A 26,896-nucleotide genomic window follows, 5' to 3' on the forward strand; every position below is an offset into this window, starting at 1 on the left:
TTCCTATAAGTTTTGAACTTGTTTGTTCAGTTAGTTGACCTAATTTTTGAGACTCTATTTAAAGAATTGCAGTCCAACCTCAAACTTAACTTTTTAAGAATCAGAGTTCAAGTGTTGTTACTGCAAAATGTTTCTCTTACCGTTCTTAAAAATTGCTTTGAAAAGCCTAGTGTAGGTTGAGCGATAACTTTTCCTAAGTGGGTTCTTGAGAGATTGAGTGTTATTGTTGTTGCTAGAAAAGTTTGTCGTCCTCTGTCTGATTCAGAGGAAATGTTTCTTCATCTCTTGTATCTTTAAGAGAGGTGTTTTCTAAACCTTTACTCTATTAATTTGATTGTATTGTGATTATTTTTGTGATTGAGTTAATCTATTTGTTTAAGAGATTAACAATTGAACGTAGGGTATTTTGATCTTAACCAATCTAGATATATGAGTTGATTTTCTTCCCTATACTCTTTAATTATCTAAACTTGCGTTTAAAGGAACTGAAATTTTATTTTAAACAATAAATTTTTGGGGAAATTTTTTAAAAGTAATAATTTTATCAAAAACCAATTCAGTGTCTCTCAGATTTTGTCCATTCACGAATCATTTCAGTGCACGATTATAACATAAGATTTTTTTTTCATGAAAAATTGACCAAAACCATGTTAACAAAGCATTATTTCATAAAGTGTTATTTTTAATAAGTAAGTTAGGTATAAAAATGTATTTTTGTGGTTATATTGCAGCGTATTAAAATTCTTCTATGTATAATTAAACAACTCCCACATACTTAGTTTTGCTTCAATTTCACTAAAAAACACAAAAAATAAGGTTACTTCAGTTTTGTAGTCATACCAAGTTCAAAGTTTCTCGTATTTTTTCGTTAAGAAAATAATTGTGTTGATATGTTAGCAAATTTTTAGCTTTAGTTCATAGATAACAACATAAGTGATTTAACGTTTTACCTCTATATATTCATTTAACTAATATTAGGTATAATTTATCGATGTCTCATTAAGTGAAATTTCTATAATGAGTTTGGGGTGCTCCCTCATACTTTTTATTATTTTGTGTTTTATTTTTAATAAATTTTTATGTGATAACAACTGATCGTTGAACTTTTCATTGTCAGCACAGTTGGATGTCAAAGTTGACAGCGATGCCTAATATATCATTATTTTTTATTTAGAAGGTTACCCTCGAATTAATGATGTGAAAGATGTTATTGAAATTCAATTAAACAATAACGACAACAACGAATATCAACATTTTTTTTTAACGCATGTTTTATTAATTTTTATAAAAAAATTAAATCAATATTTATTATTTTTAGTTCCTATTCATTAAATAATCTTTATCATTTTATAAAGGAAACTCTTTTATATATATAATTTATCTTTTTAATTTTATCGTTTAATAAACAACAAAATGATTGCTTCTTAAATTAAAATAACGAGTTAAATATGTTTTTGATATCTATATTTTAAGTGAAATTTGAAATTAATCCATCTTCAAAATTTTGAAATAATATAGTCTCCATTTCTATAGATATGTAAATTTAGTCATTTTAACCAAATTTTGTTAAATTTATTTGATGTTTCAAACGCATTTTATGATAACATTTGAGTTATTTATACCACTTAACACATCTCCATCATCATAAAACGCGCTTGAAATATCAAATGAAATACTAAATATACACATTTATAAAAAAGACTAAAGTTGTCAAAAAATTTGAAAAATATTGGTCTTAATTTTCAGTAAAAAGACAAAAAGCATATATAAGCTTAAAATAACCATCTTATTAATTTTATTCTTTAATTGATATATTTATTTTAAGTTTAATAATTTTTTACAACTTAATTATATAATAAAAATTACATATTAATCTGATTGTATTGTGATTATTTTTGTGATTGAATTAATCTATTTGTTTAAGAGATTAACAATTGGACGTAGGGTTTTTTTATCTTAAACAAGTGTTGATTTTCTTCCCTATACTCTTTAATTATCTAAACTTGCTTTTAAAGGAACTGAAACTTTATTTTAAACCACAAATTTTTGGGAAAATTTTTTAAAAGCAATAATTTTATCAAAAACCAATTCAATGTCTCTTGGTTTTTGTCCATTCACGAATCATTTCACTGCACGATTGTGACATAAGAATGTTTTTTTCATGAAAAATTGACCAAAACCATGTTAACATAGCATTATTTCCTAAAGTGTTATCTTGAAAAAGTAAGTTAGGCATAAAAAATATTTTTTTGTGGTTATATTGCAATGTATTAAAATTTTCCTATGTGTAATTAAATAACTCCCACATACTCTTAGTTTTGCTTCAATTTCACTAAAAAACACAAAATTACTTTCAGTTTTGTAGTCATACCAAGTTCAAAGTTTCTCGTATTTTTTCATTAAAAAAATAATTGTGTTGATAAGTTAGCTAATTTTTAGCTTTAATTCATAGATAACAATATAAGTTATTTAACGTTTTACCTCTATGTATTTATTTATCTTATATTAGGTATAATTTATGGATTTTTCATTAAGTGAAATTTCTATAATGAGTTTGGTGTGCTCCCTCATAATTTTTATTATTTTGTGTTTTATTTTTAATATATTTTTATGTGATAACAAATGACTGATGAACTTTTCATTGTCAGCACAGCTGGATGTCAAAGTTGACAGTGGTGCCTAATATATCCTTATTTGTTATTTGGAAGGTTACTCTCGAATTAATGATGTGAAAGATGTTATTGAAATTTAATTAAACAATAACGACAACAACGAATATCAACATTTAATTTTTAACGCATGTTTTATTAATTTTTATGAAAAAAATTAAATCAATATTTATTATTTTTAGTTCATACTCATTAAATAATCTTTATCATTTTATAAAGAAACTCTTTTATATATATAATTTATCTTTTAATTTTATCGTTTAATAAAAAACAAATTTATTGCTTCTTAAATTAAAATAACAAGTTAAATATGATTTTAGTCTCTATATTTTAACTGGAATTTGGAATTAATCTCTCCTCAAAATTTTGAACTAATCTAGTTTCCATTTCTATAAATATGTGAATTTAGTCATTTTAACCAATTTTTTGTTAAATTTATTTGATGTTTCAAACGCGTTTCATGATAACATCTGAGTTATTTACATTATTTAACACATCTCCACTATCATAAAACACGTTTGAAATATCAAATAAAATACTAAATCGACACATTTATAAAAATAAATGACTAAATTTGTCAAAATTTTTAAAAAAGAACTGCTCTTGATTTTCAGTAAAAAGACAAAAAAACATATATAAGCCTTAAATAACCATCTTATTAATTTTATTCATTAATTGATATATTTATTTTAAATTTAATCATTTTTTACAACTTAACTATATAACAAAAAATTACTTATAACAAATAAATTTATAAAAAATATTTATTTTTATAATTATGATTTTATTATTTTTTATTACTATTAAAGAAATAACTCAATTACATAACACATTTTTTCACTAATATTTATCATTTCCATAACCATTGGAATCAATAGTCATAATTTTTGAATCAGCATCAATTATAACCAGGTCAACAAGTTTCCTATCTAGTTTTTATTTTTTATTTTTTTATATATAAATAAATAGCATTAGAATGACTACATGAAAGAAGATAAATTTATACAATCTTATTATCTTACCAAATGATATTAAATTAAACGCCGATCCTATATCTTTCTTATCTTCCTCATTTTGACCGGTTACTAGTGTTGAAAACGTGGTATCTTAATATCTAAGCTACCTACAATTTAAATTCTTAATAATTTACAGTAATAGTTGTTTTATTTTATATATTGTTAAATTTAAATCCTAATCTAATAATGGAAAAAAAATTGGCAGCATTCTTAAAACTGAAAAAAGAGAGAGAGAGTATTGTATTAATTGAAACGCAGGATATGGTTATTTATGAATTATTAATTTTTATTTGCTTTTTTTTTTTCTTTTTGATAAACTCGAAATGAATTTGAACACGATATGTGGTGGAGCACATGACAGAAGGAGGCAAAGAAAAAACCGAAGAAGGGTTACCACAAGTCCAGCTGGACGAGGACATTTCTGTCATTTTCTAATTAGGGTTTCCATCTTTTGCCCAAACCCCGCATCTACAAGATTCACAAGGGGAATTTTAAAGTCACTCGTGGTCACTACCCAGCGAGCGCGACAGACCAATAATGACGCGAGAGGGAAAATAATTTAGAAAAGGGAAGTCGAATGGGGGAGCGACACGTGTGGAGAAGGGCCAATGATAGAGAGTGAATGAGATCACGGAGTGACCCGCGGGTGAGAGTGGAGAGTGCGAAAAGAGAGCGTGGTGGTGCTATTTGAATCACTGCTTTTGGAGGACCAAAACCCTCTCTCCCCAAAAACCCAAACCCTTGGCGGCTGCGAGACCCGTTGTGTGTTGTGTTGTGTTTAGTTCTCTCTCTTTTCTTCTCTTTCCCTCTCTTCTCTCTCTCTCTCTATCCTTTTCTCTCTCTCTGTTTCACTCTCTTTAGGGTTTCTCGACTCTTCGATTTTGGGGCTTAAACCCTCGATTTCGATTTGGATTTAAGGCTTCCGATTTTCGCTTCTGTGTCCCAAGGAGCACCAGATCTCGTGCTTGATTTGACATGGCTACCGTTGCTAATCCCGCGGATCGTATCCTTTTTATTTTGTGCAATTTACCTTTCGTGCTTGCTTTCTTGATCTGTTCTGTTCTGTTGAATCGCTGATTGGATCTGTTACGTTTTCGTTCCTAAACCTAATTTTTGGGCTCTGCTAAGGGTGATCTTGTAGGGTTTGGTGGTCTGCTTGCTGATTTGTGATAGTTGCGTGTTGGGGGTTTTTGTGCGGTTGAGTGTTTTAGGTGAAATCTGCTTGAATTTTTTACGTTGACTTTGTGGTTTAAATTGACTCGTCTGAGTGGTTGGGTATCGGGGTTTTGAGGTCTTTTGGATTTTTGTTGTTCGTGTGATGAGTTTTAGGTTTTATCAATGTTGAGAACTTTTATTTCGCGACAGCTTTTTGGTATTCCTTCACTGATTTGCTACAGAAGCAACTGATTTGCTGCAGAAGCTAACGCTAGAAACTCAGCCTAAGGCCTTGGAGATGCCTGAACCCACCAAGAAGGTAGAAGCATGTGTTTTTTTATGTTTGGTATATAAATTTCACGATTTGCCTCACGTGTATCAATCTTGTAACTTTTGACATGTTAAATGAGATGTTTGTAACTGTTATATGTGTTCTTTTAGTGAATTGTGTGTTTATTGAGTTGATTTGTACAATTCTGTAGGCCACTGGGAATCAGTATGGATCAGTTGATTCAGGAAATGCTGCAAATGGCCAGATCCCGTCGTACGATCGGTCTGTGACCCCAGTGTTACAAGATTTCATTGATCCTACTGTGTGTTACCTCCCAAATGGTTATCCGTCTACTGCATATTATTATGGTGGTAAGTTTATGGGTAAATACCGCAAGCGAAGATGGATTCCTTGTAACTGAGTTCTCTTAATGCTTTGCTTAAATCTCGTGCAAGCTAAATTATTTGTTTCATTACAGGTTATGACGGAACTGGTAACGAGTGGGATGATTATTCTAGATATGTGAATTCGGAAGGAGTTGAGATGACTTCGGTGAGAAATTTTACTCTACCGTTTTCCACTTTCTGCAGCCTTTTGACCCAATGCTAATGCTATTGTCTGCGCTGCTTTTTTGATTTATTGTCAGGGAGTTTATGGGGATAACGGGTCTCTAGTTTATCACCATGGGTATGGATATGCTCCCTATGGCCCCTATTCGCCAGCAGGGTCTCCAGTTCCAACCATGGGTAATGATGGTCAGTTGTACGGGCCTCAACATTATCAGTATCCTCCCTATTTTCAACCGTTAACACCAACAAGTGCGCCATTCACACCTACTCCTGCTGTCCTTCCTCAGGGTGAGGTTTCGACCTCAGTTGGTGCCGATCAAAAGACTCTCCCTGTCGAAGCAGCCAATGGAAATTCTAATGGTGTAGCAAACGGTGGCAATGCTAAAGGTAATAATTCTGTTGCTCCTGTTAAACAGGCCAATCAGAATTCATCTTATAGTTCCAAAGCTTCAAATGAAAGGGTTCCTATGCCAGGTCGTGGTCCAACTTCAGGTTATCAAGATCCAAGATTTGGTTTTGATGGAGTACGATCACCAATCCCATGGCTAGACGCCCCACTATTTTCAGATGGGCAGCCAAGGCCTGTGAGTAGCTCAGCCATCACTCCCACAATATCAGGTGGCAACAACAATGCTTCAAGGAACCAGACTTTTCGTCCTAATTCTCAATTTATGGTATGCACAATATTTTGGATTTTTTATTAGTTTGTTGTATGTGATGTACTGTTGTCTACCTAGTCTGCTATTATGGTTATTTATAAGCAAGTTTTGTTTTGACAGGGCTTGCACCATCCGAGACCAATGCCTGCCATGGGTGCCACCCATAACTTCATAAATAGGATGTATCCAAACAAGTTATATGGTCAATACGGGAGCACTGTCAGATCTGGAATGGGTTATGGAACACATGGGTATGATACCCGCACTAATGGAAGGGCTTGGTTAGCTGTTGACAGTAAGTACAAAACCAGGGGAAGAAGTGGTGGTTACTTTGGCTATGGCAATGAGAATGTAGATGGTTTGAATGAACTAAACAGAGGACCTAGGGCTAAAGGTGGTAAGAACCAGAAGGGTTTTGCACCAACTGTTCTAGCAGTGAAAGGCCAGAATTTACCAGCAACTCTAAGTACAGATGAGGAGAAAGACAAAACTAGCACTGTTCCTGACAGAGATCAATACAACAAAGCTGATTTTCCAGAGGAATATGCCGATGCCAAATTTTTTGTCATCAAGTCTTACAGCGAGGATGATATTCACAAGAGCATAAAATACAACGTGTGGGCCAGTACACAAAATGGCAACAAAAAGCTTGATGCTGCATACCAGGAGGCACAGCAGAAACCTGGTGGCTGCCCTGTATTCCTATTCTTCTCAGTAAGCATCTCTCCATATGGTGTTGATTTTTTCTATTTTCTTATATGGTAATTTTAATCTAATTTGTTGTGTTTTTATTATGCAGGTTAATACCAGTGGCCAATTCGTGGGGCTTGCTGAAATGATTGGTCCTGTTGATTTTAATAAGAGTGTTGAGTATTGGCAGCAAGACAAGTGGAATGGTTGTTTTCCTTTAAAGTGGCACATTGTTAAGGATGTACCTAACAATTTGTTGAGGCACATTACGCTGGACAACAATGAGAACAAACCTGTCACAAACAGTCGGGATACCCAAGAGGTAATTAGGTCCCGCTCATATTTAGTTGCTGTTTCTTTTAGCAGTGCCTCTTACTTTAATCTGATCCACTGTGTTTATGTTGCAGGTAATGTTGGAGCCTGGGTTGAAATTAATCAAAATCTTCAAGGAATATACCAGCAAGACATGCATTCTGGATGATTTTGGGTTTTATGAGGCCCGTCAGAAGACTATTTTGGAGAAGAAAGCAAAGCAACAATACCCAAAGCAGGCAAGTGATATTTCATGTATCCTAATTATGTGAAAGTATTAGATTGTGTGCTGATGTTTATTAATTATATGTTTATGTAGGTGTGGGAAGGGAAACCTACAGATGAGAAGGTTGAGGTAAATGGTGAAGTTACTATTCAAAAGTCTGAATCAGAGTTGCTGAAGGAGTCTAACCTTGCTGAAAAGGATGGCGAAGAGCCGAAAGTTGCCGAGAATGGATCTATTTCAAAAACTGGAGAGGCCCCAAAGGGTGCTAAACCAGTTGTTTCTGAGGGTAAGGTTGCGTTAGGCAGCAATGGGATTGCTAATGGTTGCTAAGGTCAAGTGTATGAAGAAGGCGGGTCCAATTCTCAAATATTGGTTCTTAGGAATATATGTCTCGGCTACTGGGTTCCGCCTGTTTTGATCTGTCCTGCCTTCTCTTGCAGTCTGAATATAGTGATTGGTTGCCTAGTGAAGATAAAGATCTGTATATTGAGATTGGCTGGGCGGAGTTAGTTCATAGAATTCTAGCACCAATCCCTTCTCATTGGGTTTTGTTTACAGTGGTTAGCTCCTAACAGTCTTTACTCCTAGGGTTTTTGGGTTTTTAGGGTTTCTGCTTAAGATGCTTATATCTTTTTGGTTTTTGTTCGGGCTTTTATCTTTCTCTCTTTGCCTTTTTCTCCTTTCTTTCTTTTACTTGGTTGGTGGTTTCCTGTCTTGTAAATTTAGATCTACTTTGTTGCAGAGCAGCTTTCTTTGTTTCTTTCAACAGGGGTAGAAGCAAGGTGGGAAATACTGAAATATAGTTGGTTTTTATGCTTTTTTAAGTTTTTCGTCTTAATTTAGTCTGTTTATTTTCTATCCGATGATTGACATGGGCATACTGGAGAAAGAATTATATTTGTGGACAATCTTTTATGTAATAGTGTTTTCTGTCTTGTGAAGATCACATATTGTTTACTTCATTTACATTTCCTCTTCTGCTTTGATTTCTCAATCATTTAATTCCTTCCGTAGTCTCTCTTTGAAGAAATTACGTTATAGGTTGAACTATTCGCAATGAAGTTGTGCATCATTTTACGTGTTATAGGTTGCCGTTCCTTCTGTATATGAAATTGACTGAGAATTAATTTTGAAGTAGTATTTTTTACTATTGAGTTTTTCGAAGTAACTTGAGTTGAAATGAATACTTCAAGCAGATTTAATTTTTAATTTGCAATTCTTGTAGTGTTTTAGTTTCTATCATAGTGTTGTTTTTTTAAAACAATAGTACCTATTATTTACTTTTGATCCTAAAATATTTTTGATAACATTTTACTTTATTATTCGAAGCACTGTTTGAATTTGTTAGGAGCAAGAAATTAAAGAAAAGTTATTCGTTAAATTATTTTACAGGAACTAAATGCGTATTTAAAATAAATGAAGGAACAGTTCCATTGTCTATTGAGCTAATGGCGTTCATAACATTAGTTACTTGGGCATTTCAAGGTCTGGTCTCCGATCATCAATCACTTCGCCCGTTGAGTCTTCAGGAAATGCATCAGGATAAGTTGCCATAATTTTTGATTTCATACTCCTGCGAACCAAGCAGAAAAATAGGTCACCAAAAAGAGAAAATTAAAGATGTATGTGGGTGGTTGTAGCAAGCAAAAATAGAAGGTTCTTCGCTACGTTTTTACACATTTATCACATTTCTTATACTGTTGCCTAAATTTATCATCTGTTACGTTTCATTTGGCAATCTTCAAATTCGGAAACATAAAAAAATGTACTACCAATTAAGATCAGGATTACTCAACACTTGTGAGAAATCGAAATGGTGTATCTAAACACGAGACCTAATTCCATAGTTATCACCAGTTTCATGGATTTTCATGGATTCGTTTATTAGAGGATAGCCACTATCAGCTTTGGCTTGTGCCTTTCTGGCTTCACCAGATTTCCTGTCGTCTACCAATGTCATCAATACTTCTTTGTCCTTACTAAAGACTTATTATCTTCAACATTCTCAATCAACGCCCATCCTAGGTTTTGCTCCGTTGTGGAATTCTCTCTTCAATTTTGGATTGTTTAAAAAAACTCAAAGCAACTGAGTGTATGCCCAAAAGGTATGTTTTCTTTCATCATTCAGCATTCGTTATTACACAACGAAGAAAAGGTTGATGATAACCATTATAGGGAGGGAGGGAACACCAAAAAAACACCACTTTGTCTACATATGATGTCAATAAACACACAATAATAGGAATTCCATTATATTGTATGGGTGTGTATCATATGCACTGGTCTGTCTTCGTCAATGGCTGATAGATATAATTGAGTAATCTCTCTATACACACATATAATTGAGTATTTCCATCTACACCTGAGTAGACTCTGCCAATTTTGTCTAAAATCGTAACTGTTGATTGGTTTCTGAACCTACTCACCAGCTAGCTAGTCGTCAAGCCATATCAAGTCCACAAACAAGGAAGTGTTGAAAGCCAAAAATACATAACTATATGACAAAATAATGAGGAGCCAATAGCAAAGTGGTGAAACCTTTAATGCGATCACAGCAATCTTATAACAATTCAACTAAATCTATGTATTTGTGATATCATTGACATTCAAGACACTAGACTTAACAGTGAGACAGATATAGATGATAAAGGCCTTAGATGGAATATCTGTCTAAAGATTTTGATACAGAAGAAAAGTGTACCACATGCACATATAAAAGAAATTTCCCAAAGGCTTAAGTTGTTTGGTAGAACACAACACAGAAAGGACTTCATATCCGACATGCGCTCCTTCACAATGAATTTGAACTTGGCATACATGAATCACTAGTTCAATATATAAAACAAAATCATCCACCTGCCTCTTCCTCCCTTCTCTCAACTATCATCTCCAAATTGGGAATCTTTACACGTAGATAGTCAAAATGGTTGGAGAAAAAAAATTTAAGCTATATTCATACACTAATACGGCAATAATCTTCAACAAAGCCAATATCTTATTCCTAGAAGATAGAGATTATCTAAATCACTAACATTTAAAGATTAGTTCAAGACAAAAATAATTCAAATATTAATAACTTAATATTCTCCCTAAGACTGAATAGCAACTTATTCAGTTTTCAATTGGGCCAACACATAGTCCTAATGAACCTCAAAGCATTACAAGGAAATCATGCTATACTGGGTATGTCATTATATCCACAAATTGTTCGTGAACTAACTTACAAACCTTGTGAAAGAGCATCTATGTATGGGCATGAAAAACATGATTCTTTGAGAGCTAAGAATCAGTGTCACAGAAAATTGTTGTGCCACCACCTTCATGCACATGAATTGACAGGTGCAAGAAACTGCAGGAACATATTCAACTGCAATGGAAAACAGAGTGGCTAACAGCATCTTTGTCCAAAAAAAGGAACATAAGTCTCATATAGTATAAAACTGCTCAGTAATCAATCCCCTTGATTCCTTAATAGACATCACATAATTGAACCTAAGCATCATAGATCTCAATATTTTCTCAATGACTACAACATTGTTTACCTTCGCCTTACTGAGTGGTAGCTTGTCAACAATGGCAAGGGTGTGTTAAAATATTATTGACAAAGTTTCCTTCGGGATCTCTAACTCCCCCTTAAGTGTCAGGCATTAGGCTTGATAGATAAAGAAGAAAAACCTTGCAGACAACGATGATTGATAATAGGATCATGCAAAATTTCCATTACTGATAGAAAAAAGCCTAAGACATGTAATTTATGAAGGTTTGATACTATTTGCTTACATAAAAAAAAACATCTCAAAAAATAGGCACTGTTGAAGACTGATTTTTTTGGACGAACTTGAAAAAGCTCTCCCCAAAAAGTTTATTACCCTACAAACTCGAGCCTCCCACTTAAGTGATTTTCTAATATCTCTACTATTTAGAATTTTCTTCCCTTCACGTCACCCTCCTTCGAGGAGCCTCAGCTTTCCGTTACATCTTTGTTCAAAATGGTCTCTAGATTTCATCATTACTTGGAAGACATAATCTTTTGCCTTCATATCTTTCGGTCTTGCATTCTCAATGGCTTTCTTTTCTGCTTAACTATTTTGAACTCCTTTTCCCTTCATATCTTTGAGTCTTGGAATCACTAGTGGCTCAAAATACATTCTTAATCATGGGAAATAGCAGAAGAATATTACGTCCAAAGATAACGAGAAGGACAAGCACAGGACGAGGATTGTCAACATTATTTCCTGTCATTTCTCCACCCAATCCCACCATATAAAGCACCCAAAAACCAGCATCCAATTCCACCCTTCAGTACACTTCCTAATTAACACCTACTTTCCCAGGTAGCCTAGACACATGTACAATCATGAAAAAATCCAGCCCAACAGTGTGTTGTTTGGATTTTTTTGTCAGCTTATATTCTTGGTATGACGAATGACACAGCTCCTATTATCTATAGGAGCAAAGAGCCTGTCCTTCCCTTTTGAATTATATACCGGCCAACTTTGCAATTGAAGTTGTGGGTTCCTTCTTGTCTTACGGAAGTCCTGGCTTTTTTTCTCAAAAAGAGTCTCAAAACGCTCAAAAAATTATAAAGAATAATGCTGACAAACAAAAGGAGATTTGATGCGGAATATTGAAAACAAAAGAATTAATACAATCAATAGAGGAGTTTTGATATTTGTTAATAACAAATACAATGATACGAAAATAAATAAATATGTTCTTAATAATAAGTAGTATATAATCTAGATATGCTTGATTATATAAGATAAATTATTATCCTCTCCTTCAATCTAGAGCATGTAAATTGTATGTGTCTAGCTTGTGGCAAATATAATCGACCTTAGTTTTTTAGAGACGGTGAATATGTCATCTAAGTGTTCACTAGAGTTGACAAATATAGTGGTGATGCCTTCGTACTCTAGTTTTTCACTTATAAACAATGACAACCCAACTCAATATGTTTGGTTGTCTCATGAAGGTCACGATAAGATGCAAGTGTAGTGTTGTTTGATTGTCACATCCAAGCATTTGGGATGTTTTATCAAATTTGAGCACTTTAAGTAGTTGTTGTAGAGATATAAGTTGACAAGTGACTAATGTCTATCCTATAATTTGGTTTTGAACTTGATCTTGCTTACTTTTTTATGATATTAAATCACACCTTCAACAAGAACACAGTATCCAACTTCTCATGATGTGGTTGCAACTTTACACACCCAATGACCAAGAACAATATTGACATGAAATCTTGATGGGGATCAAGCAGTAATCATTCGGCCGGAAGAAAGGATTGTCCAAGAAGCAGTCACAAAGCCCAAAGAGTGGATTGTTTACAAAAGAAAAGGGAAAAATGAGCTGGCAAAAAAATTAGTTATAAAGAGAGAGAATAGAATCCCTTTTATTAAGGAGTACAAGAGTATGGGGAAGGGGGAGGATTGACGTATTATGGTTGGACCGAGTAGTTGTTAAGCTACTCTGTAAGGAGCTGTTGCTCTCTCGGGTGTTGCTCTAGAGTATTAGAATGAAGTATCATTTCTAGTGCATGTTCTTCTTTTTGCCCATTTCAGCAATAAATAATACTAAAAAAAATCATGACTTCCTCTACATAAGAGGAGAAGGAACCCACAACTTTAATTGCAAAGTTGGCCTGTATATCAGGAAGGAGGAGTTCTTCTGTAAATCACATAAATGTAGCAAAATGCCATTGAGCATATTCAGCCAAGGCAAAAACTGACCCTATGAAGAGGGCTTATGGTGAACCGTGGCCTTTAAATACTATTTCAACCTCCTTAAAACCTCAGTTCGTCCACCCAACTAAGTATGGTAGGCAGAATTCATACCCATCAATTCACGCCAGAAATGGCTGATAAAAGCTGGATAAAAGTCGGACAAAATACTCTTACTCAGTCAGTCACTTGTTGTGAGGCGGTGAAATGACAACATATCCAAATGAGCAACAAGTGATCCACCGTCCTTGGGATGACTATTAGTCCTATAACCCTCCTCTCAATGATTGGTAGTGGCTGTAAAAGGCGTCCACGTTTAATGGCGACTTGACATAGAGGGCATTTCATGCATAGAGCCGCCCTCATATTTGGCACTCATGTAACAATTCATTCATGAGAACTGGGTTCTGAAAGAAGGCCTCACATTTCGAATATGTCCTAAATATGTTAGGACATGTACACAAAAAATTAAAAATTAGTCATTAAGTGAAAGAATCTCACAACTAAAGTACCAAACTAAGCATTTAATTCTACTTGTACAAAACCACCTCGTTCTTCTAGAACTCGAACCCTCGAATGTCCAAACAACAAGTGGATGCGAAAACAGGAAATAGATGATGAAGCAGTAAATACCAAACAATTTTGAAAGGCGAGGCAGTAATAGCAACAGAAAAAAAACACTATGACAAAAAAATCACCTGAGTTTCTGAAAAATATAATCAAGATCAGACTTGACAGATTTCAATACGCGCGTGTGTCTAGCAATGTCACCGGAAATCTCAGCAATGCAGTTTTGAGAGAAATCGTTGAAGTGCGACAACACCGCATTGCTGTCCTGCAACCTTCCCAATCTGAAACACGCTTCAATCACTCGATCAATCAAATTAACGAACACACATATACACACAATATTATTGCATAACAGCGAAACTGGATTTCGATACGCACATGGTGTGTTGCATGTGGCTAAGCGAGTGAAGATCACCGGAATTAACCAGGGTTTTGAATTCGCGCGAAATCTCTTCAGAACTCCATTTCCGAGACTCCGATTCCTTCTCTGACGACATTTTCTACCACCAGAACTGCATTTGGTCTCTAACTTCTTCCATGTTTTTCTTATCAATGCCAAAAACGCATCGTTTTGACAAGCCTAATTAGTATATGACCAAATTGGGCCCACGGGCTTCTGGATCTGGATCTCAATAAGTGATTTTCAAATTATATGTTTAAGAAATTTTCTGAACAAGTTTAGTTTTTGAAGGAAACGTTTCAGAATTCAGAAAACATAATGGGTGGTAGTTGGTGTTTGTTTAATGCTTGTTTGAATTAACTTGAGTGGACAAAATATTAAGTGGACAAAATTTGAAGCTCACCCTGATTCTTCCCAATTTAATAGTTATTATGGGACAGATCCTCTTTTCTCAAAATTTTAAGTGGAAAAAATTTTAAGCGGACAAAATTTATTTCTATGTACCATAAGTTCAGACATTCCTTTCATTTATTTCCTTTCCGCCTTTTCCTTATTCTTAAAAATATTTTTATGATTTTAATTTTTTTTTTCTTCAAGTAATGTTTTTGTTAAAAACAACTCTTAAATGAATCTAATAAAATATTATTTCTTTAAATCAACATGTTTATTGTAGCAGTTCATAATTCTGTTATTAAAGTCAAATTCTTATTATAAATTTTGAAAGAGAAAAAATTTAAAAAAATTAAAAATTAAAATTAAGAGAAGAGAAAATTAAAACAAATTTGAAAATTACGTTGAAGTCCTGATAATTATTAGAAGACGAATTCTTATTATACCATAAATTATAATAGTATATATATATATATATATATATTGTAATGAAGACAAACAAGAAAGAGGAAGTGTGATGAAAATTTATATGCTAGAAGTTTTGTATTAGGATTGACATAAAAGAATGTTTGAGGTAATTGCATTCTGATAGAACTTGAAAACCTTGATTAAGCTATGTACAAAAACCCTGTGTTGTTCTAAGTGAAGAGAAAGTCCAAAAACTGAATACACTAAAAACTACTAGCTCCTTTGTTAGGTTACTACTTCCATTTCTTAGCTATTCAGAGCTGTCAAGGGAGTATGCCTTGACAAAAAAAATTTTGAGTTATATTCAATATGAATGCATGAAAACTACTAAAATAACTGGTAATGCAGGTGAAATATGAAGAAACAGAAAACAACATTACAAACTTAGAATCACTGCTCAAACCAGTGTTACGTGACAGCACTTTTGACAGCAAAATTGAATCACCTAATCTACTATGCAGCACTTGTTAAATTGAACATAAGATGATGCAAACATGTATATATTGATCCTAATTGACTACCGGAACAATGAATTAAACTAAAACTACACTAGAATTGAATATTCTATTCCTAACCTAGACTAGAAAACTAAAATAACTACCTAAACTACCAAAACCACAAAATATGAATTGAAACTGAAAATTAATGTCTGGAACATGTTTCTAAGTATGAAAACAATTAAAGAAAAGTAGATTTGGTGCAAAACAGATCAGGGGACTAAAAATCACTGGTTGAGTTCCTTAAAAGTAAATTTGACTCTAGACCAGAAACCAGAGTTTCAATCGTGTTCACTTTCTAGCTTTACATGCTAAGGCTCATCTACGAAGTCCTTAGCGCATTGATGGTCACTTTGTACTCACTAAACTTAGTATGAATCCATAACTAAGTTTTGGAAAGAGGAGAAGAATCAAATAGCAGTGCATTAAAGCCAGAATTGTAAAAGCAGATGACAGTAAAAACAAGATTGAATTGATCTAACGAAATTTGGTTACAAACACTGCAGCTCTTGATCACCTAACTAGCTTTGTAGTCAAGGCCTTCAAATGCTCCAGCAAAATAAGAAAATTCTGAAGAACCAAAGCCACCCAGCTCACTTTGTAGTCAAGGTTGCCTTGAACTTCAGAGAAAACTAACCCAAGAAAGCTATAAACTTGTGTGAACTGAATTTTCAGAATTGCCAAAAAACTCTTTTAAGTTTTCTGATTCAAGTCTTTTATAGTCTAGCCTATAGATAAACCTACAAACTGCCAAAACAGCCCATAACCAGTCACCTTGACTGCCAATTACAAGTCAGCTTCATGTGCAATATGTTCCAGCCAGTTCAAATGCCTTTCCAGGTTCTCAAGTGTCCAGTCATCCAGGTCAACTTCAAGTCTTGTTACAGGTTTCATTCCAGCTCTTTAAATCCGTCGGAAGCAGATTCTTTGACTTATTGGAGGAAAAAGTCACGTAACTTTAGTTCACTTTTATTTGTTTAGGCATGAAAATGAACTAAAGTTACGTAACTTTTCTCTCTAAAAAGTAAATAAATCCGCTTCCAAATCTGTCCAGTGAACTTCCTCACAACCGCTAGCAGGTTGCAGCACAGGTCTATCAAGTTCCAGGCACTTGGCAGCTGATTAAAGCTTCTTTATAAGCCTCTCATGTACAACACTAAAATCACCAGCTGTTCACATTCAAACGCAGCTTCAGTCAACTTCTCCGCTTATCACAGCTAGAGCTTTGACACATGGAGGTCCAGCAAGTCACTCTAAGATGATTCTCACATCACGTTCACAGCTTCTTCAGTTTGTGCTCAACTGGATTGGTTCATCAATGTACACTAATTCACAACACCAAAGTTACCAAGTGGACTTCCTCTCAAGTGAACTGCACACACACATAACTCAGATACTATTGAGAATCTCTTAGGACAGTAAAAGATTGATACTTGGAGAAACAGGACTTATGGGAGACAGAAGTGGTCTCTTTACAAATGGATGGTCTAATAGCCGGGCAGCAGTTGGCCGTTTGTTAGGGTTAACTTGTAAGCATTTAAGAATAAAATCTCGGGCATCTGTTGACAAAGATTCCGGAACAGGTGGGGGTTGACCACTGCCAATTCGGAATATCGCTTGCATCTATCGTAACAAATGAAAACAAAAAGCTACTTATTTAGCATCATTTATCTAATTTCAAAGGGCCACAGAGAAAAATCAGTCTCAGTAATAAATGAATGTGGAAAAATATAGTAAAAACTGTGAAATGTTAAGACATACTCCTTCCAAATGAGAATAAGGAGGTTGCCGCGTCAACATCTCTAACACTGTACATCCTAAGCTCCATATATCAGCTGCTAACCCATATCCACGGTTCCTCAAGTTAACAACCTATGATCCAACAATTCAAACTCATTCTAAGCACATCATGAAATTACAAATACTGAAAATGGTGATTCTGCAGTCTGATATAGAAAAACTCAGTGAAGCAAGTGAGAAATTATTGTGAATTCTAAACTGAATAAGGAATTACAAACCTCGGGGGCCATCCAGTAGGGAGAGCCTTTACTTGATTTAACATCATTCAGCTTGGTTGCCTACAAAGGAAGAAAGTTAGCATTGGAATTTGCTGTGATAAGATGCTGACTCAAGAAAGTTTATTTTGTCCAAGAAATGTACCTTCGCCAATCCAAAATCTGCAAGCTTGACGGAGCCATTTGCATCAACCAATATATTGGCACACTTGATGTCCCTTCAAATTTAAAATTTTCGATGAAGTAAAGTTAGAATGTAGAAGTCGATGTAAATTTGAGATACTTCGGTCATCAACTTCCAACCACTGCACCCAACTTTGACTACTTAGTGATTTCAATGGTCATATAAAGTGGAAATGGCTCAAAATAGATTCTTGAGGATACCAGAAAGAAGAAATGAAAATCCAAAATGCCTAAGAAAGATTGCACTTATTATGGTTACAATCATTGCATTGAATCAAGATAGAAATTTTACTCGTGTTACCTGTGAACCACATTACGATCATGAAGATACTTCAAGCCACTCAAAATCTGTCTTGTGTATGAAGATACTTGAGAGTCCCCTAGTCGATACTTTTGATAGAGACTTGCCAATGATCCTTTTGTTACAAGTTCGAGGAAGATATACAGCTTGTCATTGTCCTGAGAAATAGTAAGACGTAAATACAGATAACAAAAATAATTCAAGGAGCATCACCAAAACCGGATAACGAAACATAAGGAAGATGCAGTTTTCAGAGCACACACACATTCTAAGAAAGCAGCATACCTTGTCAGTACCAAGATATCGAACTATGTTGTCGTGTCGGAACTGACTCAAAAGAGAGATTTCCTGGAAGAACAAAAATAGTTATGTATTATCAAATGCTTATGTATAAGATGGATCAAACAAATGAGGAATATGTGCCTCTCACCTGCTGAAGCTGGAAAATGCTCTGTTTTCCCTGGCTGCCGTCATCCAATAAAGACACTTCCTTTACAGCAAAAAAGTTCCCATCGCTGCAAGGAAAAGAAAATGTATGTGCTACATCAGCGACAAGCACATTATAAAAATTGTGAAATTTAATATCAACAAGATAAATAAATACCAATGTATTTATTATAGTATTTAGTATTATTATCAAACTAGTTATAATTCGTTGATGTTCTCCTTTTTTCAAAACAAGTGTGTGAGTGTGACACAGAAAACATGTCAAATAGTTGGTGTACGAATTTGCAATATTTATTTTGATAATCTCTATGCATGGGAAGCTCAAGAAAGGAAGAAAAAAAGAGAATGAAGAGCAGTGTAGTGTAGTGTACTGACTCCGTGAAGCCTTCATAAACAGTTCCAAAAGAGCCCTTTCCCAAGATCTCGCCTTTCTGCCACGACCCGAAATATCCGGTTGCATTCAGCGACAAGTTTTGAACATCAAAGGTCTCATTCCCGACCAAAGCAGAAACCTTTTCAATTTCAGCTTCAACACCAACATCACTGTCTTCATCACGTGACACGGAATCAGAATCCGTTGGTTGTTGGGTGGTCCAAGATGAGGTAACCTGCGTGGGTTCCAAAATGGGAGGCCTAACGCCATTTATTCCCCCCTCTCTCTGCTTTTTATTTTGTGGCGGCGGTTCGTGTTGAAGGTTCACGGTGCTGCGGGCCTTCTGGGCCTGGGCTTCTTTCCAAGCCGCCGCTGGGATGGCAAAGTCCTCGGGCCCGGACAGACCCAAGCTCCGAAATATCCGGTCGAATTCGCCGTCAATTCCTTCCACTCGGAAACTCCTTTCATCCAAACTACCTATGTCTATGTCCGTGTCGGTGTCTGTGTCTTCATCCTCCTTCAACCGGTAATCGATGTTCTTCATGGCGTTCCGCCGCTCAAGGCGCGGCTTCAACGGCTTCCGGTGACCTTCCATAATGTTCTGAGACGCACACGCGCACAACGCCACTGACTCTTTCTCTTCCAATCCAAAACATAATATTAGCCAAAGACGGCACTGCACACAACGCAATACAACACATTTATAGTCTTTATTCCTTATTTTAATACTGTTTGCACAATCATTGTACTTTTTGTAACATAAGGAAACCTTTCACGCCACGTGGCAGTTGGTGCAATGTCTTTCTTTTTTCTAACCTCCAAACGTATAAAACATAAAAAAAACATGTTTATGTTTATCTTTATCTAAAGTTTAAATCAAAATTATTAATTAAATTATAAGAATGTATTTAACTTCTATTTCATTTTTCATTCTTCTGTTTAATTTTTCTTTTCCACGTAGTACGGCATAATTCTTTATCGATAATTAAAGAATTATATCCTTTGAAACATTATTAAATCATTCAATTGACATTAACATACATAAGTCCTATGTTTTAAGTCTTACGTATTCATTTTGATATTAAACGAATTTATTCCTGTCTCTAAAACTGTAATGAATAAACTAAAACCTGTCATTTTTAAGTGTATAAATTAAATTAAAATGATATATAGTTATCGAATCAATTAAGTAAGGAACGAATTCGATATATTTTAATAAATGCTCGTCTGTATTTTCCATTTTACACTATTTTAAATTTAATCCGTTGTATTGTTTTTTATTTGTTTATGTTGTTTTCATTTTATTTTATTTTGGAGGATTGAAGTGTAAAACATAGAGTATTGTTTGCAATTTATTATGTATTAGCCCGGACTCCAGTTTATAAGTTTTAAAAATCTAATTAAAATTTAGTCTATATCAAAAGAATTGGATTTAGGTTTAAAATTGAATTCAAACTTTTAGATTTAAACCCATACAAAATTAAATTATTTTTTTCGACAATATAACTTTAGATTTAGTTTGAATCCAATTCTAACTATTTAAATATAAATTGAATTTAAATTAGATTTTTAAAATTTAATCTGTATTAACCTCTATTTATATAACATGGATGATTTGGTTAACGAGTTAAGAGGTAATAAATGAATTAATAGGATAAACCAACCTGAATAAAAGAGAAAGTAAATAAGAAATTGAGTTTATTATGGTTAGATAAAGTAAAAATGTTAGAAATTAATATTAATGTATTTGATAATAAATTTCAATAAAATAAATATTGAAAATTATCTTTCTCCTTTTACTCGTAACAAGTTCAGGTAAATTGTTCTTGCAATACTTTTGTAAAAACAAGTTCATTCATAGGGGCGGAGAAAGTTCCTAATCTTATTGTTGGATTTACTACATTTAATGTGTTTATTAGTGTTATTAATGATTATGAAAAAATAAGTTATTTCGTATCCTTGATTTATGTGAAAAATAAAGATGACTCATTATGTGAACTTGTTTTACTTTTATATAATATAATAAATGACTCATGATGTGAACTCATTTTACTTTTATATAATATAATAAATGATAAAATTAAAATATTACACAGACACCCACCTAAATATCTTCTAAAACCAAAATTATTTGACCATTATTTTCGTGGCGGCCAACACAAAATCTAAAGAATAGTTTCAATGTTATCAATTTCATAACCAATTTATTTGTCAATGTCAACTTTTATTGCTCGTACCCAATGTCAAAATATAGTTAACCCGTTATTTAAATAGATAAATAAATATTATTCACTTCTTTTTCATATGTCCTATTATTTCATATTTTCGACCCCGATTAAAAAAAAGAAAAAACAAATTTTTAAATACATCTAAATGCTATAATAATAATATTATTATTATTATTATTATTGCTACACGAAGCCCACGCAGGCTTTGAATTGAATGGTTCTTATGCATCATAACACACCCAAATTTTGAATGTTATACCACTTATTATTTTAAACACCAAGAGATTTGCAACATTAAAAGTTAACAAATGTGTTGTATTCAAAATCAAATTTTCTCACCCTCATTCCAAGGATGAGAACACAAAATAAAGTTTATAACATTCAATAAAAGATTATTATATGTTTCCGTAATCAAATCTTCCTCAAGGGTTTAGCCAAAGCGGTGTTTACGAGTATGAGAGTGTTTTACGTCTTTGTGTTATTAGGTACATGTTTTTATGTTTGTTTTCCAAATCAAATATGTATGTTTAATGAAACTTTAAGAAATTATTATTCTATCAAATTACTCGTTTTGTTATCATGTTAAAGGAGTAGTAGTAAGTAAGTTGTAAGATGAAAAAAAGTTAGAGACAAAAGCACCATCAAAATGGTGTATTTTGAACTTCAAAATTGTATAATTTAAAATATATATATATATATATATATATATATATATATATATATATATATATATATATTAAAGTTGTGTTTGTTTAGCACGATTTTATAGTATTGTGAGATAAATTAAAGTTATGTCAACTTAGTATAATTTTATTTTATTATATTTTTTTAAATTTTAATTAGAGTTGAATTAAACTCATATAACTTTAAAATTAAATTATTTTAGTAATTTTAGAGTAAAAATTACATAATTTTGAAGATTTTGTCACCATAAAACTAAGAATCCAAACTAGTTAGAATATAAATGTTACCTACTTAGACCATAAAAGTAAAATGATGTAAAAGAGTGAGAAATTATGTGTATAAATTATGAAAGCAAATTAATCTAATTACCGAAAATAATGGTCCACTCTAAATAATTTTAATAAGTATTTCAAGGTAACATTAAATTCTAAAGATTTGTAAGTGTTTTTTTTTTTCATGTGTGTACAAGTATTTGAAATAACTTGTGAAAACCATGTTTAGAGTTTTTTTCACAACACAGGTAACTTACAAATGACGTTTAAAAATAATATTTGACGATAAAAGTTTAACCACATTTTTTTCTAAAAAAAGTTATACAAAATGCTTATAGATAAATTATTCATGTAAGAAGTAATACTCAAAGAGCGTTTAGTTAAGTTGATTATTACAGTGATTTTCGTGTCAAACAAAGGTTATATTTATCCAAACTTTTTTTTTTTTCCACTTAAAAACTGCTTCAAAGTATATATTCAAAACAATAAAAAGTATATTAGATTTTGTTTGGTATTGCTTTATTTTAAAACTAACTTTAAACTAAATTTTGTTGTTTTCTTTTAAATTGTCTCTAACTAATTATTTCTCTCAATGAAAGATATACATCTAGGAGAAAATTTAATGAACATAAATTAGTCATTTTTTGATATAAATAAGAAACCTTGATTCGAGGTCAAGGAACCTCCTACAGAAAAATGGCAGAGAATAGATGAAAACTTTCTTATTATTATTTCATTCATTCCTTCATAGCATTTATAAAACAAAATCAAGGAATAACAAACTCATAACAAATACACTCAAATACTGACACGTAATATATCAATATTCCCTCACTCACTCCCTACGTATCAAAGTTTGTAATCCACTAAATATTTTGGCATCCTGCGAATCCTGGTTGACGTCATTGGGTCAGCTGCCTCATTGGTCTGGTGGATGGTGTTGATTTCTTCATTTGGGCCTGTATTGTTATCATTATTGCTCCCTGGGAAAATCACCTTGTCCTCAAGGTGATAGTTCAGCTGCAATTCATTCCACTCTTCCCAAGTGGTGTCTTCCGGAGCCCATCCTTTCCACTATACCAAAACGAATTTCACAGGAGGGTTCGTGGAGTTGTCTATCTTAGAATCCAGTATAGCCATAGGAGTAATTGTCGGGCTATTACCATGGGTTTCAACTGGCATCTCAACTTGGTGAACAGGAATAGGACCGAGATGAGCTTTAAGCACCGAACAATGAAAAACTGGATGAATTTTGGAATTTGAAGGCAGCTCTAGCTTGTAAGCAACATGTCCAACTCGTGCCAGTATGCGAAATGGGCCATAAAACCGCTTGTCCAGCTTCGCATAAGATGAACCACGAACAGAATTTTGGCGATAGGGTCGCAACCTCACATAAACCCAATCATCAACATGATACTCCACCTCTCTTTGCTTGCCATCTGCACTTGCCTTCATCTGATCTTGTATCTTTTGGAGTTTCCTTCGAAGAGTAATTAGCATGTCTTGTCGAGTTGAAAGTAGAGAATCAACTGCCTCCACTGACGAGGAACCCACCAAATATTGAGGAATCGAAGGAGGCTCTTTCCCATACGTGACCTGAAAAGGAGACATTCCAGTGGCTGAATGAGTGGTTGTATTGTAACACCACTTTGCTAAGCCTAAATATTTTCCCCAATCATTAGCTTTGTTGTGAACCATGGAACGTAGGTACTATTCTAAGACCATGTTTAAAACCTCTGTCTGGCCATCCGTTTCCGGGTGAAAAGAGGTGCTCATGCGCAACTTGGTGCCACACAACCGGAATAATTCTCTCCAAAATTTGCTAATGAAAATTGGATCTCGGTCTGAGACCAAGCTACAAGGGAATCCATGGTGTTTACAAATCATATCCAAAAAAAGTTGTGCGACCTTAAAGGATGTGAAATGCGCGAGTAGCATTCCAAAATGCGCTCCCTTCGAGAAGCGGTCAACAACCACCAGAATGATCGTACAACCTTGGAAGAGTGGCAAGCCCGTAATAAAATCCAAAGACAAGTCAACCCATGGTTCTACTGGAATAGAAAGAGGTTGCAATAGTCCGGCGGGCCGCTTAGTTTCATACTTGGTTTGCATACAAGTTGCACAGTGAGCAACGAAATTTTGAACATCCTCACGCATGCCTTTCCAATAAAAATTGTGTTGAAGCCTCGACAAAGTTTTAGCAACCCCGGTATGCCCGCTGAGTGGAGTGTTGTGAAATTCCTCCAACAATACTGGAATGAAGGGATTGTTATGATTTAACCAGATTTTGCCTTTGTACAACAAGAGGTCTTGGTGGATGCTGTAGTGCGCCGGAACATTTGAGTCATTTTGTACATCCTTGAATAATTGAACAAATTCAGCACTTGTAAGGAGAGCCTTACGGAGTTCCTCAAGAAATAAGAAGCGAGGCATAGATAGAACAAAGAGATGACTGTCACCAAAATCAGAAGGACGGGACAACGCATCTGCCACTACATTTGTGCTCCCTGTTTTATACTGTATGGAATAATCGAAGCCCAACAACTTCGATAAATAAACTTGTTGTTCCGACGTTTGGATTACTTGCGACATCAACTCCTTGAGGCTACGATGGTCCGTGAGGATTGTAAAGAAATGCCCGAGTAGATATTGGCGCCACTTTTTAACGGTGTTGGTAATGGCATGAAGTTCCCTGACATAGGTAGATGAACGCATGAGCTTTGGGCAAAATGGTTTACTGTGGAACGCTATCGGATGACCCTCCTGCATCAAAACCGCTCCCATGGCGAAGCCAGATGCGTCAGTCTCCAAGACAAAAGGCAAGTCAAAATTGGGTAATGATAAGACCGGTGCCTCAGTCATGGTTGTCTTCAAGGTGTCAAAAGAGGTTTGGGCTTCACTGGTCCACTGGAATGCATCCTTTTTTAAAAGTGCAGTAAGGGAAAAGTTATGGTTGCATACACTTTCATGAATTGCCTATAAAAGCCTGTCAATCCCAGAAAGCCACGTAATGCTTTGATCGTGGTAGGGGGTGGCCAATCTAACATTGCCTGAATTTTTGAATGGTCCGGTGCCACACCAGCTGCAAAAACCACATGCCCCAAATACTCAACTTGTTGTTAGGCAAACAAACACTTAGTCCCACGCAAAAAAAAAAAACTCGCCCTGTATTAATTGTTGGAAAGTCATCTCCAAGTGGTGAATATGAGCTTCTAGTGACTTGCTATAAACCAGTATGTCGTCAAAAAAAAAAACAATCAGGAATTTACGCATAAATGGTTTTAACAGTTCATTCATAGTTGCTTGAAACGTTGAAGGGGCGTTACAAAGCCCAAACGGCATGACCGTATACTCGTAATGCCCGTGATGCGTGCGAAAGGCGGTTTTAGGGATATCAGCTTCAGACATGCGAATTTAATGATATCATTGCCGCAAATCCAGTTTTGAGAACCACGAAGCTCCCCCCAACTCGTCTAAGAGCTCGTCGATCGTGGGAATGGGAAACTTGTCTTTGATGGTGATAGCATTAAGGGCACGGAAGTCAACACAGAATCTCCAACTACCGTCCTTTTTCTTGACAAGCAAGACCGGGGAAGAAAAAGGGCTATGACTTGGTTGTATCATGCCATCAGACAACATCTCCTCAATTTGTTTCTCAATTTCCGCTTTCTGGAAATGGGGATATCGATACGGACGTACGGAGACTGGTGAAGAATTGGGAATAAGGTGTATTTGGTGATCCATACGACGAGAAGGTGGTAGGGATGTCGGTTTCTGGAAAAGTTTAGAGTATTTCTTTAAGAGGGTCGATATTTGATGAATAGGATGGTTAGGGATGACTTGTGAGTTAGATGAATTTGATGAGGGTGTAGTGGGCAGTATACGAATGTGAAAAAATCCTGCAGCAGCATGTGTTTGTAGAATTCGTTTAACCTGTTAAGCTGAAATGTCACTGGGCTTTGGGGGGGCATCAGCTTTAAACTCCACAAATTTCTCATCCTTAACGAACTTCATAGTGAGTTGGGAATAATCGGTGACAATAGGACCCAAATTTTTGAGCCACTGGATGCCAAGGACTATGTCAGCACCACTAATGGGGAGCACATGGAAATCCACCAGGAACTTATGACCCTGAATTTTCAATTCCACCCCTGGACAGATGCTATCACACTCAAGTTCACTACCATTTCCCACCATTACTCGTAGTGTTTTAGTGGGTTGAGTCCCCAAATTCAAAAAACGTGCCATTCTGTCTTGGATAAAATTGTGAGTACTCCCCCCATCTACCAGAATAGTAGTGGGCTGGTTAGAGATGTAGCCCACTGTGCGAAGAGCTCCAGGGGCTGGCAACCCAGCCAAAGCGTTGAAACTTATTTGGGCTTCACTTTGGCCCAGATCTTCACCTTCTTGATGAAGCGTACTAGGATCCGCCTCTAAATGTGGGGACTTGGTTTGGACTTCATCTTCCTCATCAACGACAACTAAAAGAAAGAAACGACCCTTGCATTTGTGACCTGGACTGAATTTTTCTTCACAGTTGTAACATAATCCTTTCTCACGACGGGCCAACATCTCTTCGTGAGTCAACTTTTTATACTGCGGTTTGGACGAGTTGGATAACGGTGTCGGTGGCCGAGAAGGTGTGGGAAGCAACGACAATCCCGATGAGGATGATACGGGAAGACGATGTCGTACTGAACGACGTTGGTCATTAAGTTTGTCCTCTTGCAACTTAGCTAACGTCGCGACCTGCGTTAGAGTCTGAGGTTGCAACGCTT

The 26,896-nt window shown here is 34.8% G+C and overlaps 3 protein-coding genes across 4 annotated transcripts; 1 reads left to right on the forward strand and 2 right to left on the reverse strand.

Annotated features, from left to right (window-relative positions):
• Positions 1–4,383: 4,383 nt before the first annotated feature.
• Positions 4,384–8,533, forward strand: LOC114178414 (YTH domain-containing protein ECT4-like). Of its 2 annotated transcripts, XM_028064291.1 has the most exons (10): positions 4,385–4,688; positions 5,083–5,159; positions 5,323–5,482; positions 5,590–5,663; positions 5,758–6,067; positions 6,155–6,354; positions 6,460–7,053; positions 7,139–7,351; positions 7,437–7,580; positions 7,661–8,533. In XM_028064291.1, the coding sequence occupies exons 1-10, from the start codon at positions 4,661–4,663 to the stop codon at positions 7,895–7,897; spliced, it is 2,037 nt and encodes a 678-aa protein (XP_027920092.1). In that variant the 5' UTR covers positions 4,385–4,660; the 3' UTR covers positions 7,898–8,533. The 2 variants fall into 2 exon arrangements, with proteins under 2 accessions (XP_027920091.1, XP_027920092.1); XM_028064290.1 differs by having other exon boundaries at positions 4,384–4,688; positions 5,758–6,354.
• Positions 8,534–8,901: 368 nt separating this feature from the next.
• LOC114176492 (kxDL motif-containing protein 1) lies at positions 8,902–14,604 on the reverse strand. Its single transcript, XM_028061545.1, has 3 exons — positions 14,239–14,604; positions 13,989–14,141; positions 8,902–9,140 (listed from the first exon to the last, which is right to left on the reverse strand). Exons 1-3 carry the CDS (start codon positions 14,355–14,357, stop codon positions 9,035–9,037), a joined length of 378 nt encoding a protein of 125 aa, XP_027917346.1. The 5' UTR covers positions 14,358–14,604; the 3' UTR covers positions 8,902–9,034.
• Positions 14,605–16,065: 1,461 nt separating this feature from the next.
• LOC114178405 (mitogen-activated protein kinase kinase kinase 1-like) lies at positions 16,066–19,623 on the reverse strand. Its single transcript, XM_028064277.1, has 8 exons — positions 18,937–19,623; positions 18,545–18,629; positions 18,400–18,462; positions 18,115–18,272; positions 17,776–17,848; positions 17,634–17,693; positions 17,377–17,487; positions 16,066–17,238 (listed from the first exon to the last, which is right to left on the reverse strand). The coding sequence occupies exons 1-8, from the start codon at positions 19,527–19,529 to the stop codon at positions 17,026–17,028; spliced, it is 1,356 nt and encodes a 451-aa protein (XP_027920078.1). The 5' UTR covers positions 19,530–19,623; the 3' UTR covers positions 16,066–17,025.
• Positions 19,624–26,896: the final 7,273 nt, after the last annotated feature.

Source organism: Vigna unguiculata, chromosome 3 (assembly GCF_004118075.2).
Source record: "Vigna unguiculata cultivar IT97K-499-35 chromosome 3, ASM411807v1, whole genome shotgun sequence".
NCBI lineage: Eukaryota > Viridiplantae > Streptophyta > Magnoliopsida > Fabales > Fabaceae > Vigna > Vigna unguiculata.